At 32.1% G+C, this 16876-nt stretch overlaps 1 protein-coding gene across 1 annotated transcript; it reads left to right on the top strand.

Moving 5' to 3' along the window:
- Positions 1–437: 437 nt before the first annotated feature.
- Positions 438–14695, top strand: LOC147812030 (uncharacterized). The gene is made up of 3 exons (XM_087162300.1): positions 438–909; positions 2044–5465; positions 14684–14695. Exons 1-3 carry the CDS (start codon positions 438–440, stop codon positions 14693–14695), a joined length of 3906 nt encoding a protein of 1301 aa, XP_087018426.1.
- The last annotated feature ends 2181 nt before the right edge of the window (positions 14696–16876 follow it).

Genomic DNA, 16876 nt, shown 5'->3' on the forward strand with positions numbered 1-16876 from the left:
CCTCATCCCCCTCATACCAGAAAACTATCCCCAGATGGCGCCACTGGCGCATCAGAAGTATTAACTTTTTATTTTTTCAGAAACTTATAAACAGTAGAAGTAGATGTAATGTAACTAGAGACGCGCCATACAGCGCTAATACCTAACTCAATGTTTTCATCACTTTATAATTATCATTTACCATTTCATGTAAATTCATCTTCATCTATTTGTAATTAAAACCAATAAAGGTTTATGAATCATCAAATTGGCGGTCTAAAGGTAAGTGGAACATTTTCCACAATTCATATTGAAAACAGGAATTCATTTTAGATTGAACATTTTCTGGCGCCCGAACAGGGACCGCCATTAAGAGATTTCTTGTTTATTTTCGATTAGAAATTTAGTTTCATAGAATAGTGACTTTAAGTGTATAAATAGTTCGCTTATAAATTAAGATGGAGAAATCCAAACAAAAGCGTACTACGATAAGGTCATTAACAACTAAGTTATTAACCAAAATCGAAAACATTTATCAAGACGATAGGGTTACAATAGATGAATTGGATGAGTTAATGTCTGAATTAATGTTAAAACAAGAACAATTGAAAGAAATTGATCTCGAAATTCAGCAGGGTATTACGGATGTAAATGAAATCGATACAGAAATTATAAAGTGTGATGAATATTTGACAAATATTGTACGAAGTAAAAGCAGATTAAACAGAAAAATAGAAAAACTGTCGACTTCGGTAGTGTCTCCTGAGTTAAATTCGAACATTTCTGAACCGAAGATAAACACTAATATAAGAATAAATGAAACTTCTTCTGTGAAACTGCCTCTTTTAACTATAGAGAAATTTTCTGGCGATCCTGCAGACTGGCAAAGATTTTACGATCAGTTCGAATCTGCCATAGATAAAAACACTGGTTTGTCGAATGTTGAAAAGTTTAATTACTTGAAAACATATTTAGTGGGATCGGCTTCAGATGCGATTAAAGGATTCAGTTTAACAAATAATAATTATGTATCAGCAATTGAAACATTAAAAGAACGCTTTGGCAAGAAAACGTTGATAATTAACTCTCATTTGAATAAATTATTGAGTTTAACCCCAGTAGAAAAATCAACAGATATTTTTTCATTAAGAAAACTTTTTGATTCTTGTCAAACTGAAATAAGGAATTTAGAATCTTTGGGAATTAATCAGGAAAATTACGGGGCTTTACTCTGTCCTATACTTATTAAATTACTTCCCTCAGATATAGTGTTAGAAATAACTAAAAAATATAGCAATGATGATGAGTGGAAAATATCAGAGATCCTCGATATTTTAAAAACAGAAGTAATTAGCCGAGAAAAAGCCACGGCCTTGAGTTCGTCTATAACACGAGTTTCAGAATGTTCCCCCTTTCCCTCCTCAAAGCGTAGCAGTGGAGGCGAGAATTCGAATAAACAAAATAAGATTCGCATATCAACGGCGTCAGGTTTATTGAATGAATCGAGTTATAAGAAAAATAAATGTATTTCTTGCGGTAACGATAGACATAATTTATGGCATTGTAATGAATTTAAAATGAAAGAAATGAATGAGAAAAGGGATATTTTAAAGAGAAGCGGTTGTTGCTTTATTTGTTTTCGCTTTGGCCATACGGCTAAAAAATGCAGGAGTTTTGTAAAATGCGATATTTGTTTTAGACGTCATTATACATTTATGTGTCCGGAAAAGAAAACAGATAGTAAAGTGGAAAGTACGGTTTTGTCGAATGAAACTTGTAATCCGGAAGTATTAATGCAAACGTTAACAATTCGCTTAATAAACGGGAAAAAAGAAATAATTATACGCGGATTGATAGACACGGGGTCCCAAAAGTCGTATCTTTTAAAAGAAACAATAAATAAAATAGGTTACAAACCAATAGGGCAAGAAAACTTAAATCATAGTCTTTTCGGTGGATTACAAAGAACTAATCAGCATAATAAATACAGAATTTTTTTGAGCGATTTAAATCGGGATTATTTTTGTAACTTTGAAGTTTATGATCAGGAAAAAATTTGTACAGAAATTCCTAAAATAAGAGACGGCTCGTGGATAAAAGAAGCGAATAAGTTAGGAATTAAATTTTGCGATTATAAAAACATGGAAGGGTCGAATTCAGAAACTAAAGAAATTGATTTACTTATCGGAGCCGACGTTTGCGGTAAACTTTTCACAGGTATTATTAAATCGGTTTCAGAAAATTTAATTGCATTCGAAACGCGATTAGGTTGGACACTTATGGGTAAAACTCGTGATCCTGAAAACAGTAATAGAACCAACACAGTTTTGTCCCTTCATGTGGCTCAGGCTAAAATTTCGGATCTCTGGAAACTAGATACGTTAGGGATATTAGACCCAGGTGAAAAAGAATCAAGAGAAGAAATTGCAAAAGCTACCGAAGACCATTTTAATCGCAACATAAAGGTACTTGAAGATGGGAGATATGAAGTGAGCCTTCCATGGATCTTAAATCACCCTACTCTGCCTAATTATAGAAGTGTTGCTGAAAGAAGATTGAAGAACTGCGTTGAGTCCCTAAAGAAATCAGAAATATTAGAAGATTATGAAGCGGTGTTTAAAGAATGGCTACGAGAGGGAATTATCGAAGAGGTTAGCCCAGACGATACAGCCACCAATGAACATTCTTTGCCACACCGAGCTGTGATAAAAGAAAATTCTACTACCAAGATCAGACCCGTTTTTGATGGTTCGACCAAAATAAAAAATTTCCCCTCTATCAATAATTGTCTTGAAAAAGGACCTAATCTTGTGGAGCTCATTCCTTCAGTTATCAACAGATTTAGATTAAATAAGATTGGAGTCATTGCAGATATTCGAAAAGCTTTCTTACAAATTCAACTGAGTGAAGCTGATAGACCTTTCCTAAGATTTCTATGGTGTGAAAATGGAGACCTTTCGAAGATCAAAATTTACCAACATAGAAGAGTGGTGTTTGGCTTGACTTGCAGTCCGTATTTGTTGGGAGCCACCCTACGGTACCATTTGAAGAAAGCGCCAGAATCAATGCTGGAAACTGCAGTTAAATTAGAAGAATCATTTTATGTAGATAATTGCTTAACCAGTGTTGAAGATAGAGAACATTTGCACAAATTTATGACTGAATCGCAGTATATATTGAAGAGAGCTCAATTCGATCTAAGAGGGTGGGAGCATAGTATCCTAAATTCACAAGAAGTAGCCATCCCTAATGAAGAAAGAAAAGTACTAGTTTTGGGACTGATTTGGAAGTTAAGTACTGATTCATTGACTTTGGACTTAAAGGAAACATCGCAGGCCTTTGAGACTTTAACCAAAAGGAAAATCCTGTCTGAAGTTCACAAAGTATTCGACCCAATTGGTTACACGTGTCCAGTAACATTAAGACCGAAGATCATGCTTCAGGAGTGCTGGAAGCTAAAATGCACTTGGGATGCAGAATTACCATCTTCTATTAGAAAAACGTTTGAAAAATGGCAAAAACAACTAAGTCAATTGAAAGATATAACCATTCCGAGGTGTCTCTTGGACAAGCCTGAAGGTTCGAGAAATTTAAATTTACATATTTTTTGTGATGCGAGCAAGGTAGCTTATGCTACATGCATATTCCTGAGAAGCCAAAACGAAGACTCGACATCATGTCAGATCATTCAAGCTCGATCTCGAGTAGCTCCTCTAAAACCCGTCACAATACCCAGACTTGAACTTTTATCCTGTACAATTGGAGCTAGACTGGCACATGGAGTTAAATCAGACTTAAGACTTGAAAATATTCCAACATTTTTCTGGTCAGATTCAGTAAATGCCCTCTTTTGGATAAAAAGGAATGAAAATTGGGCCCCTTTTGTTTACAACAGAGTCCAAGAAATCAGATCTCTCAGTTTGCCAGAAGAATGTAATTATGTTCCCGGAACTCTTAATCCAGCTGATCTTCCCTCACGAGGATGTTCTGCAGAGCATCTTAAGCAATCTGAATGGTGGGAGGGCCCTATGTGGCTGAAAGATCCACCACAGCTCTGGCCAAAAGATATTATCGATCCAGATTTGGACATTATCAACGCTGAAAGAAGAAAAACGGTAGTGACTTCAACAAATTTATTCAAAGGACAAATTCCGTTATATGATACTTTAACATCATATCGAAAAATGATAAGAGTAACTGCTTGGATTTACAGATTCTATCGAAACATCAAGAGTGCTGCGGATGAACGAAACCTCGAAAAACAACTGACTATTGAAGAAATGAAAGATGCTGAAATGGTTATTGTGAAGTACGTGCAGAACAGATGCCTAGCAGAAGAAACCAAGCCTTGCTATACTTCGTTACAAACTATAACGGATGATGAAGGCCTTATACGAGTTAGAACAAGAATAGCCATGAGGAAGGATTTGAGAACATTTAAGTATCCTATTGTTCTGCCATCTGACCATAATGTCACTCACTGCCTTATACTTGATAAACACAAAGAACTAAATCATGCCGGAACTCAAATTGTAATGTCAGTTCTAAGAGAACAATATTGGATCCTCAGATGCAGAAAAACTGTTCAACAAGTGATTAAAAAATGTGTCATTTGCAAAAGATTCAGCGCTCGTCCTACAGAAGTGCTAAGTACTCTACCTGAAGATCGTGTACGAGAAGCATTGATTTTCGAGGTCATTGGAGTGGATTTGTGCGGACCACTCTTTTTAAAGGATGGAAGCAAGAGTTGGATCGTGCTATTCACCTGTGCGGTTTTCCGAGCCATTCATGTTGAGTTAGTAACTTCACTTTCCACGGATAGCTTTCTGTTGGCATTTAGAAGGTTTATAGCACGACGAGGAAGACCCGCAACGGTTTTCTCTGACAACGGCACAAATCTGACTCGCGCGGCTGCAGATCTAAAATCAGTAGACTTCGAAAAACTAAAAGAGTTTGCTACTTCGAAAAAGATTCACTGGAAGTTCAATCCTCCCTCTGCACCCTGGTGGGGTGGATTTTTTGAAAGAATGATTGGAATGCTAAAATCAATTTTACGGAAAGTCCTTGGAAGAGCAAACCTTCTCTATGAAGAGCTATACACAGTAATTTGTGATGTTGAAAGCACCATAAATTCCCGACCACTTACGTACATCTCAGAAGATCTAGAGGACCTGATACCATTAACACCTGCCATGTTTTTGCACGAACTTAAAGAATCTGGAGTACCAGATATTGATCTAATTGATGCCACCAGGATGAAAAAACGATTTGCCTATCGTCAAAAAATTCGAGAGGACTTAAGAAAACGTTTCCGAATTGAATATTTAGGACAACTTAAGGATTTTGCCCGTAAAAAGAAAGACTCTCAAGTTAAAGAAGGAGAAATCGTTCTCGTAGGAGACGATAAGAACAAACGCATCAATTGGCTTTTGGGCAAAATAGAAGCTCTTTACCCCGGCAAAGATGGAAAAACAAGAGTGGTGCGCGTAAAAACTCGGCATGGATCATACCTTGGCCAAAGAATACCTAAAGAGGCCTTTTCATTTCAATTCTAACCTTCAGTAAGGATAGGTTCGAAAAGGGACGAAATATATTGCACCTCCAAAACCCGTTCTACTGTCTCCCCTACATTTTTTGTGGGGGTGCGTGTGTGTAACCCGAAACTGCAACCTGCGGGGGTCAACTAGCTTTCAAAAGATATCAGAAGAAACTCACTCTTTATCTTATATTATGCTTTTTCTCTTTCTAATAAAAACTTAAAAAATATTTTTTTTAACTATAAAACGACTTTATTTATTTTCAAAATAGTTTTATCATTTTATTTAACATGCACTTTTTCTAATTATATCTTGAATTGTTTATTATTTTGATTTGATTATTTAGAGAACTAATAATAACCAGAGTATTTAAATTTATAAAATTTTACTATGTAGTCACATGAAAGTAATTCATATAAAGTAACTACATTAAAAATAAATTTATATTTTCTCCATAGATCAAATAAAGTTTGTTAATTTTTTTAAAATTGATTTGCTAATTTTTAAAACTTTTTATGTTAAAGTAAAACCTTGAGTTCAAGATTTTATTTTTTTATTACGTATTTAATTTTCTTCTTTCAATTACAATTCAAATACAAATATTTTTCACAATCTTTTTTTAATTTTAATTATTTTTTTTAAGGATTGTTACACCGTTTTGAAACTAATTAAATTCTACCACTTTAAAAAACTACGTTAACATTTAATCCATTGTTTAAGCAAATATGGTTGCTTACTATGTAAATTTGATTTAGACTTAAATATTTGAATTTCGCAATTTGAAAAAACTAAATTAACCTTCACTAAAAACTCACTTCATTTTAATTATTACTTTTGCTAACTACAATTATTATTGTATAAATAACTCCGAACTGGAATTATGATTCGATCTTAAAAAATATACACCGGGGTTATTTGTCACAAACAAATTGAAACATCAAAATTGAAAATTATTCGATTTAATTATCACAAAATTTTAAATCATATTAAGACAGATCTAGTTTCCGATTATATCACTTAACTTATTCAAATAATTTAGCTCGGATACATTTAAAACTTCACCCACAAACTCATATTCATCATTTTTACTTACACTATTTCTTCTCAGTTATAGTTACTTTAAAAACTTATCGCCAGAGATATTATTTAACAATAATACAAAAGAAATTCCTTATTGATCTAAAGCAGTTATTTAGTATAAATTTATTAAACTGCATATTTTGAGAGCGCAGTTTTATATGAAGTTTATTTTAAAGGAATAAAGGAAAATATAACTTATTAAAAAGTGAATATATTTTATTTATCAGCTTTTGCTTGTTAAAAGGTATTTATATTTTATCAAATAATTTTTATCAAGTAATATCTTGTGATTACTTTATATAATAAAGGAACTTCATTTTTAATTAAATTATTATAACCCTAATAACAAAGAATAATGGTAAAAGGGGGTAATGAACGCATTTTATTTGTAAATGTCGTAAATAAAAGGACAAATAAATAACTTACAAAAGTATAACTTATTTCTAAGAAATTCCTTAAAAACTATCTTTGATAAGCTTTATAACTTTCTAAACGTAGAAGTAATATTATAAGAAAATTGATGTAACTCTTTCATTTCAGTTATGAGGATTCATAAAAAAATACCATTATTTCCGTCGTAAAAATAAATTATAACATTTTCGACTAATAAGCTGAAGTGACAGTTTAAATTTATTTTTCTAATAGATCATTTCGATGGATCATTAAAAACAACAAAATAAAACAATTCTATGTTATTTTACATTTTAGTACATAGATTTGTGAGACTGCTCACTGTAATTAATATAAAGATTTATCAAAATAATAGAAATTAATTTATAAAAAGTACGATAACGAAATTTTTGAAAGAAAAGGCATTTATTGGTTTTGATTAAAATTTACAACATAACAACAGATTGAGACAAGTTTACTTTACAAAATTTTATCAAATACAAAAATACAGAAAATTATGGTTATCTAGGAGATATATTCATATAGATGGCATGCTGGCTAACCCTGGGAGGTTTTCGTGTTTTTCCTCTTTATGTAATGCTAATGACGGTTAGTTTTCTTATATTTTAATTAACTATAATTACACTAATTAAAGTTTGCAGTATAGAAATTTCTACTAAAACTCTTCTCCATGAATGGCAGAAGAGGGTCAGAGGGAAGAGAAATTAAAATAACACATTGATTACATACTTTGTTCTAGCAAAAAGTTATGAATAAAAATTACATTATACACTTTTAATATGAATTCGAAAAATTTCTCGTTATTAAATACATAAGATATTGCATAATTACTACACTTAATATATATTTTTAGAATATTGCGAAAAAAAGTTTTAAAAAGTGTATTAATTAGGAACTACAGATCAGGGAATCAACTAAGGAATCAGGTCTGAAAACATCAAAACCAGTTTGACTGTCTGAAGTAACAAAGAGTAGCTTAACTCTAAGTATTACAGCTTATTTTTATTTTTTAATTTATCGTGATGAAATTTCGTGGTGTTTATAATAATCACATTTCTCATTCTTTCTATTTCATCTGGCAATCAAACTGGTTTCAATATTTTCAGTGTTGCGTTCCTAAGCATCGATTCATTATATTTTGATATCGTTTGTATTTTTCTCTCGTGAATATTAATTATGACCACTAATGTTCTTTTACTTCCTTTTTTTAAAAAAGAATTTTACAATACATGCGTGTATTTTCATATTTTTCTTCATTTGCTGATTAAAATGAAAATTTCATAATACTTTAGTGTTCTAATGTATTTACATTAAAGCACTAAAAACAGGGTTAAGTGCTTGTTCATGTTTGGATGATGCGTGGTCTTGTGTACTAGCTATTTTTTTTCCTTACCGTGAAAAAACATACTATTCCCGCTATTGGAGTAATTAAAACTATTTACGGAATGAAAAAATTGGAACCTTTTAAATTTTTTTAATGTAAATGTTTTTTTAAACCTACAAATGAGTGTACGATATATTTTTTTTAAAAAAAGGAAAACTGCAGTTTTGTGATGCTTTATAATATATTGGAAGATCTTTACGTCATTTATTCGATTTTAATTAATCTCACTTTATTCAGCAGCTAATTTTTTTAATTCTGAAACATCTCTAAAAAACAAGAAACAAAGTTTAAAAAAAGGGGAATCATGTATTTAAAAAATAAATTCCATTTTCAAAATAAATAAAAACAAGAAAATTATTACTACTAAATAAATAAAATGTATATAGAATGAACGCAATATAATTTTCATAATAAATTACAAGCTTATAACTAAAAAGAAAGCTATCGGTTTTTAAAGCGTTCCCCATATCAGTTCTTCAGGAGGACAGAGAGAGAAAAAGATTTTCAAAAGGGAGCAAGACCTCCCACCGAGAAGATTAGTGAACTTGGGGGTGGAAGTTGCCTTCCTCCCTTACTCAAAGGTAGCAAGTGACTTGTGTTTCAAAGGCAATATTACAAAAAGTAATAAAGATTTAAAAAATTAACCTACATTTTCGTGGATAGGAAAGATTGAAAAAATTATTAGTATTTTTTTTTAATTGATCACTCCGATTCTTGAACAAGAAAAATCGATTCAAAGTATGACAAGCCCGCCATAGACTTTACATGTTAAAAGCAGAATTGAGGAGTCTGCTTGGTGCAACACTTTTCTCCCGGCAACCACGATTGTGGACCCTACTTTCTGATCATTTGAGCGCGCCCCTTGTTTTTTGTTCGCCAAGGATCATACTTACGACCATGTCGAAAACTTTATAGACTTGAATTGACTAATTGAGTTTCGTCATGACATTTGTCGTCCAAAACTCAAGGTGGGAGGATGTAACGAGCCCTCATCCCCCTCATACCAGAAAACTATCCCCAGATGGCGCCACTGGCGCATCAGAAGTATTAACTTTTTATTTTTTCAGAAACTTATAAACAGTAGAAGTAGATGTAATGTAACTAGAGACGCGCCATACAGCGCTAATACCTAACTCAATGTTTTCATCACTTTATAATTATCATTTACCATTTCATGTAAATTCATCTTCATCTATTTGTAATTAAAACCAATAAAGGTTTATGAATCATCAAATTGGCGGTCTAAAGGTAAGTGGAACATTTTCCACAATTCATATTGAAAACAGGAATTCATTTTAGATTGAACAATCGGAGACAATGATACATTACTAACATTAAAAAATTTATGTCATTACCTTCGGGGGCCTCTATTTTTTTAAATAAATAAAATTTTAATGGAACACAGATATTTTTATTTTGGGGTATAAACCTAGGAATTTAAATTCAGTTTCAATGAAATGAGCGGCCCGGTAACACTTGATCCACGGACCGGGGGTTGGGGAACACTAATGTAGGGATTTATTTATTTCAACCTATATACGACGGAGAACAAAATCTATAAATTAATATTAATAATTGTTTTTTAAGTTATGGATTATATAAGGGTCCAAGAGGCTAAAGCTTAAAGGGACCGACATCGAGCAAAATATTTAAAAACATTGCCAAAAAAGTATGTTTTTCAGTACATGAGAAATTTTTTTCTGGGGTAGGGGGTGAAATTTTTTAAATACAACTAAATATATTTAAACAATTAAAAATTATTTAATTCATATTAAAACAATAAATGACATATTGCACACACCAATCGAAACATAAAAGAACTTATTATAAAAACTTGAGGATAAGTTTTGAAGTTAAGCTAATTTAAAATGACAAAGCGAATTTAAAAAAATAAAGAAATTGAGAAAATTTTTATTGAATACCATAAAATTATAGTTATACGCAACTACGGTTTGTTTAAATTTTAGAACGTTTCCAAAATAGTTAAAATTAATTCGTATCGAGTACTTAACAGCTATGTACAACCGAACGTTATTTGTTTTTAAAATTATTTTAAAATATACGATACTTAAGTTTAAAACAAGCTAGCAAAACATCTTGTTTTTAACAACATTATTTATTAACCTTTATTATCAACCTTGATGATAAAAATATATTAGCTATTGTGATTCTGGGAAATTCTTTTACATATTTTCAGATAAATAGTAAGTAATGGTTTAATGTGCTTTGGACAACATTTGGTATAATTTTTATCACCTTAATATTTTTTTTCCTGTTTTCTCTTATAAAGCGATTGACTGTGCAAAAATATATTAACTTTGCTGATCGGAGTTTTTAGTTATAATGAAAAGTTATGAGAAAGATAAGTTTGATTCAAAGAAAGTTTAGGTCAGTTTTATGGCATATAAATCTTATTACAGTTCGGGGAATTTTATTTCATGATCAAAGTGTGAAAAAAAGCACACTATAAAAATATTTACTATATAAAGATTCTAATAATTAAAATATATCACTTCTTCATGCAATAATTAAAAGTAAAATTTATTGACGTATTTATGAGTTAACTTTCTTCTAAGTTATATTATTCTAAGTAAAAATAGCATTTCAGTACAAGAGCAGGGGTAATTGTGCTCCGGAAAAAATCCGGATTTCCAGATTTTTCGCTAACCGCGATCCGTAAGTTTCCGGAAATCCAAAGTTCAGAAGTTTCAAGAAATCATCGATCACATTTATGTATAAAAATTCTTGTACATTTTATTTAAAAATATTAGAACTAGAATTTACACTTGGCATCTCTTTCATATGTAAATATTTTTTCTGGTAGAATAATAAATGTGATTAGAGATAAAAGTAGTAAACTTATAAGTAACTATTCATTTAAATTATGCTGCATATAATTTATATAGAATTTCACGTTGTGAAAATATCAATGATTTAAATTTATAAAGATGTGAATGATTTTTCTCAAGAAATTTCCAGGATTTTTGAGTTGGGCTCACAATTGTCCCTGCAAGGGCAAAAAGTTTCTAATTTCTAACGCTTTATTATAAACGCTCTTACAAATAATAAGTAAAGGAATACTTAATTTACGTTACCATATTGTAAAATAAATAATACTTTTTCATAAATCTAATTTGTTTTAATACTGTCTTAATTAGAAACTGAAGATAAAATCATATTCGCTATATTGCGATTTTCAGAAATGTTTTTTTTACATGTTTTACATAACCGAGGGATCATTATGAACAAAACGTTTTGCATTGTAAAAATTAAAGTACAGAAATTATAAGAACTGCACAACTTTTAAACAATATAAGTAATCACTTACCTTTTTCCCAGTTAAAGAACTGAAACATAAATCTCAGACGTATCATTTATATAGTTTTAGTGATCAGTGAACATGGGAAACAAAACTGCTGTTAAAAATATTAATTGTGGAGATATCACTAAATATTTCATAAATTTTTATCACTGTAAAGGTATAAAAAGAGTTCTTATTTCACTTGTTTCATCAAAAACAAAAAAAGAAAACAATTTTTTTTAATGTTTTATTAGAAATGTTTCTATGATTTTAAATACAATGTTTTTCTAAGGGAAAACTAAATCTTCATTTGTAATTATTATTTTGTTCTCTGTTGGTTTTTATCGATTGGAAGTTGCGTTTTCTTTTTCTCACTTATGTAAATTATTTTGATTATGTAAATTTATTAAATTATTTGCGCTTATGTAAATTATTTTGAATATGAATTAATTTTTTTTAAAATAAAAATTATTTGCTTTTCTCCGCATTAAATCCATAATTCGATATCTCAAATTAAAAATTAATCGTGATTGAACTTATAGTGACATATAGGATTCTTAATAACTCTGAAATAAATGTATTTTGAAGAAACAATACAAATAGAAAACTAGCTATAAATGTGTTATCTTTTTATCAAATATTTTTTTTATGTAGAATTATGGTTAGTTTAACAGATTTTTTTTTAATGAAAAAAACTATCTTTCTATGAAATAAAAAATTCACGCACTACGAGGTATGTACCTTTGGCTGATTTTATATATACATCGGAGAGCCATTACATTATGACCACCCTGCTAATAACCACCTTTAGCCCTCAAAATTGCTAGCACCCGCCTTGGCATTGATGACACAAGGTGCTGATAGGTAGTCTGAGGTATCTGGTACCATTCCCTCACATTGCGAGGGGGTGGCGTGGCAGCACGAATTTGGTTTTCCAAGTAGGACCACAAATGCTCTATTGGATTAAGGTCAGGTGAATTTGGGGCCAAGACATGACTTGAAAGTCACTGGAATGTTCCTCGAACCAATCCATGACGATTCGACCCTTATGACATGGTGCATTATCCTGTTGGTAAACACCATCCCCCGCAGGAAAAACTGTTGCCATGAGTGGGTGAACCTGGTCTGCAACTATGTTCAAGTAGCTTACAGACGTCAGGGATTGTTCTATGAGGATCATGGGTCCTAATGTGCCACATGAAAACATTGTTCCTGGCCGAGAAACCATGAAAACCTGGGAGAGCCCATTGTTATAGATGGAGGGTGGTCATAATGTAATGGCTCTTCAGTGTATTTATATATATGTTGCATGACAGAAGCTATAACGGATATTGACTGGACAAATACATGCGTTAAAAGTTAAATTAAACAATTTCTTTGACTATATAAAATTAAACAATATTTCAGTTTTGAAAATACAGTTAATTCGCTATAACTCGAAGTACGATAACTCGAATATTACTATAACTCGATTTTTTTATGAGGTCCCGACCCTTTTATCTTCAATTTCATGTTAATTATTCTCGATTACTCGAGCTTTACTCCCTTTAACTCGATTTTTTTAAAATCTTTTAAAGCAAAAAAAAAACCCTAGGAGCTGATATCTTGCCCCTTCCTTTGCAACACACACACAATCTCTTTCGCACTCTTCATGGAGAAGCTAAAGCTGTCCCTTTTGAAGTATGTGAACAATGGTTAAATGAAACGTTACCAAATTTACTTAAAGGATACAGTTAAAATGATGTTTTCAATATTGAAGAAATGGGTTTATTTTTTAAATGTCTTCCAAATAAGACTATGATGTTTAAGAATGAAAACTGCTCATGGGGTTAAATGAGCAAGGAACGTTTGACTGTCCTAGGAAATGCGTCTGGGACAGAGAAATTGCCCTTAGTTGTTATCGGAAAATACCGAATGTAAAGAGAATGAAAAACGAAGAATGTTTCAAGAATGTAAAAACGTATCCTTTGGATTACAAGTCTAACAAAAAGTTTTGGATGACATCAGTTTCATTTGAAGACTATTTAAGAAAATTGGATTGGAAATTCTACGCTAAAAAAGGAAAAGTGATACTCTTTATGGATAAATGCACAACGCATAGTGATCTACCTAATTTGAAAGCAGTAAACTTGCAGTTTCTCCCGCCAAACACAACAGCAAAGTTGCAGCCGATGGACCAGGGTATCATAAAGTGCTTCAAACAGTCTTATCGTAAATGGCTTGTCGGAAAAATGATGTTAAATATTGTAAGCATTTAGAAGATTTGTAATTAATAAGCATTAATTAAATAATCCGACAATATTTTGAAAGTCCAAAACCGAAACTAACGGTAAGTCGAACTTCCGATATGTCGAAGTTTTTCGTCAGTCCTATCAGATTCGAGTTATCGCGAATTCACTGTATATTATAACATATTGATAATTCTCAAAATCTTGCTGCATGGTATGAAAACAGACCAAACTGTCGTTCATGGTATTTAACGAAACAAATCCGAAATGAAAAAAAAAAAAAACTAGAAGAAGCTTTCTTATAAATAAATGAAATTTCAATCGGCTTATGTGAATGAAAACTGGCCAGGTTATAAGTGACACAGACTTTATATAGCTTGTTCTATAGTTGCTACCTTTAATATATCAAAATAAAGTGAAAAAAAATCTATATTAGGGGTCACAAATTTTTAAGTTAAAGGCGAAGCTTTCGAAATCTGTCGAATCATTAGTGAAAAATCCTTGGTGAAAATCGGTTTGATTGACTGATGAAGCTTGGAGATATTTTTAACAATCACATTTCAAATCCTTTGTTTCCTACGGCAACCAAACGAGTTTTGATTCTCAGTGTCTCGTTAAATTTCGATTGCTCACCCAAACATTAATATACGACCCCTAATGTACATTCATGTTTTATTTCATATTATAAGGATTTTAAAAAATATATATTAAGGGCGGCCGTTATGTGTTTCCACCTCAATACTGTTATTCTTTTCAATTATAGGGAAATTACTAGTTGCTTCAAAGGGAAATTTTGATTCATTAAAGAAATGTTTAACTCTATTTTGTAGACTAATTGTTGTCGTAACTACCAATTGTTGATTGCTTCTAAGTAACGTAATAAATATAATTAAAATTACCTTATTTTGAATAGCCAACCCAATTCTGAGTTTACGAGTATCAATATAAAACTCCGTAGCCTTGTAATTTGAATTCAGAAGACAAGGGAACTCCTGAATCAATAATCGGGACAAACAAGCCTTTGTTCAGGACTTCTTGATGAACACACACGTTTCTAAACCATATTTCCAACCCGCATTCGCGTTTCATACAGAGGAAAACCTCCTACGGTTAGCCTGCTGACAAAGTGACTCGAACCCATGATCATTGGTTATCCAATATTAGCACTTGAGGACGGGATTTGTATGTTGGGATTCGAGTCTGAGTCACGTGATTGGGAGGCAGTCGATTTATTTCCCAAGCTATCGTGTCTAGTTTCATTATAATTATTTTATAATCGTCGTTGAACAGTCAACCCAATTTCTTGAGTTTATGACTGCTAATGTTCAACTCCGTAGCTTTGTAATTTTGAATCCAATCCAGAAGACAAAGGAACTCCTGTATCGAGTATTGAGAGAAATTTACATTCGTGGAGGACTTTTTGATGGAGCTAACCTGCATTTAGGTTACATAGAGAGGAAGATCACGAGAACCTCCATTAGTTAGCCTGACGGCAAGGGGACTCTAACACATGATCCATCTCCCACTAAGGATATTTCGCGTCAGCACTGTGCAAGCCGGATGCGGAATTTGTATCGACCAGCGATCACTGGGATTCGAACCCGGTTCACCTTATTGGACTCTCTGTCCCCTGAGCCACCGCGTCTTCTATATACTACTTTTAAATGAAATATATTTTTTTTTGTTCTGAAAATTTACTATATTACTGTCCCCATTTCGTTCTTTATGTATATTTTATAACCGTCGTTGAACAGCTGACCCAATTTTTTGGTTTACGACTACCAATGATGAACTCCGTAGCCTTGTAATTTTGAACCCAATCTAGAAGACAAGGGAATTCTTGTATCGAGTATTATGAGAAATTTTATGAGGACTTTTTGATGGAACTAAATCGCATTTGTGTTACACAGAGAAAGCCACGAAAACCGTCCACGGTTAGCATGAGGGAAAGGGAACCCATGATCCGTCTACTATTGAAGATATTTTACGTCTGCACCGCGGTCAGACATAGTTTAAAACACAAATGAAACGCGTGAAATAGTTTTAATAAAATCTTTGATTCATTTAGGATTGTACTACAGTCGAACTCGTTTATAACGAGCACAAAGGGACCGTAACATGTACTCGTTAAATCCGAGTGCTCGTAATAAACGGATCCTTAAGGCAGGCGTGCAACCAGAAGAGGGGGGGGGGGCTTGGGAGTTCAAATGATTAAGTTTAGTTAAAATTTAATTAATACTTACTTGCTTTAAATACTTTTCTTAATTTAATGACAATTAACCCCTCCCCCCAACAAACTCAGAATATCCAAATTGTTCAGCAAATTTTTCTGCTTGCACTTTTAGAATAGGTCCACTCACAGGTAAATCAGCACTACGTTGCATCTTCATCCATTTCAATAACGCTTCGTTCAAATCCTCTTTTGAACACTTGTTTAGTCGTTTACAGTCTGTTTTATTTTGGTCGTGTGCATCCATTAACTTGCCTTTGTTTTTTAGCAGTGTGGAAACAGTAGATGAAGACAATCCATACCTTTTGCAGATTTCAACATTTTTAACACCGTCATCCAACTCCTGTAAAATTTTTACTTTTTCGTCAACCGGTAAAGCTTTAGAGTGATAAGGGCAATTAAGTTTCAGTTCGCGATTTTTTTTTGATTTCTCGCTCATTTTGAAAAAAGATAAGACAGAAAGATGCGAAAAAAGATTGCAAGACAGAAAAATATTGCTCGCTAAAACCGGGTCTTACTCGTTAAAAGAGATTTCTGTTCCATAAACTTAACATTGATCCAACCAAATATTATCGTTTCCCTCTTTAAATCCGAGCTCGTTATAAACAAGTTCGACTGTAATATTAAAATGAGCAGGTGAATAATATCTTCATGTATGAAATTTAACAATATCTTAAAATGTTATCATATACGAAGTCTCAAAAAAAAAAACTTATCTTGAAAACA

This window comes from Parasteatoda tepidariorum, chromosome 4, assembly GCF_982258835.1.
Source record: "Parasteatoda tepidariorum strain Cologne lab strain chromosome 4, Ptep-v5.0, whole genome shotgun sequence".
Lineage (NCBI taxonomy): Eukaryota > Metazoa > Arthropoda > Arachnida > Araneae > Theridiidae > Parasteatoda > Parasteatoda tepidariorum.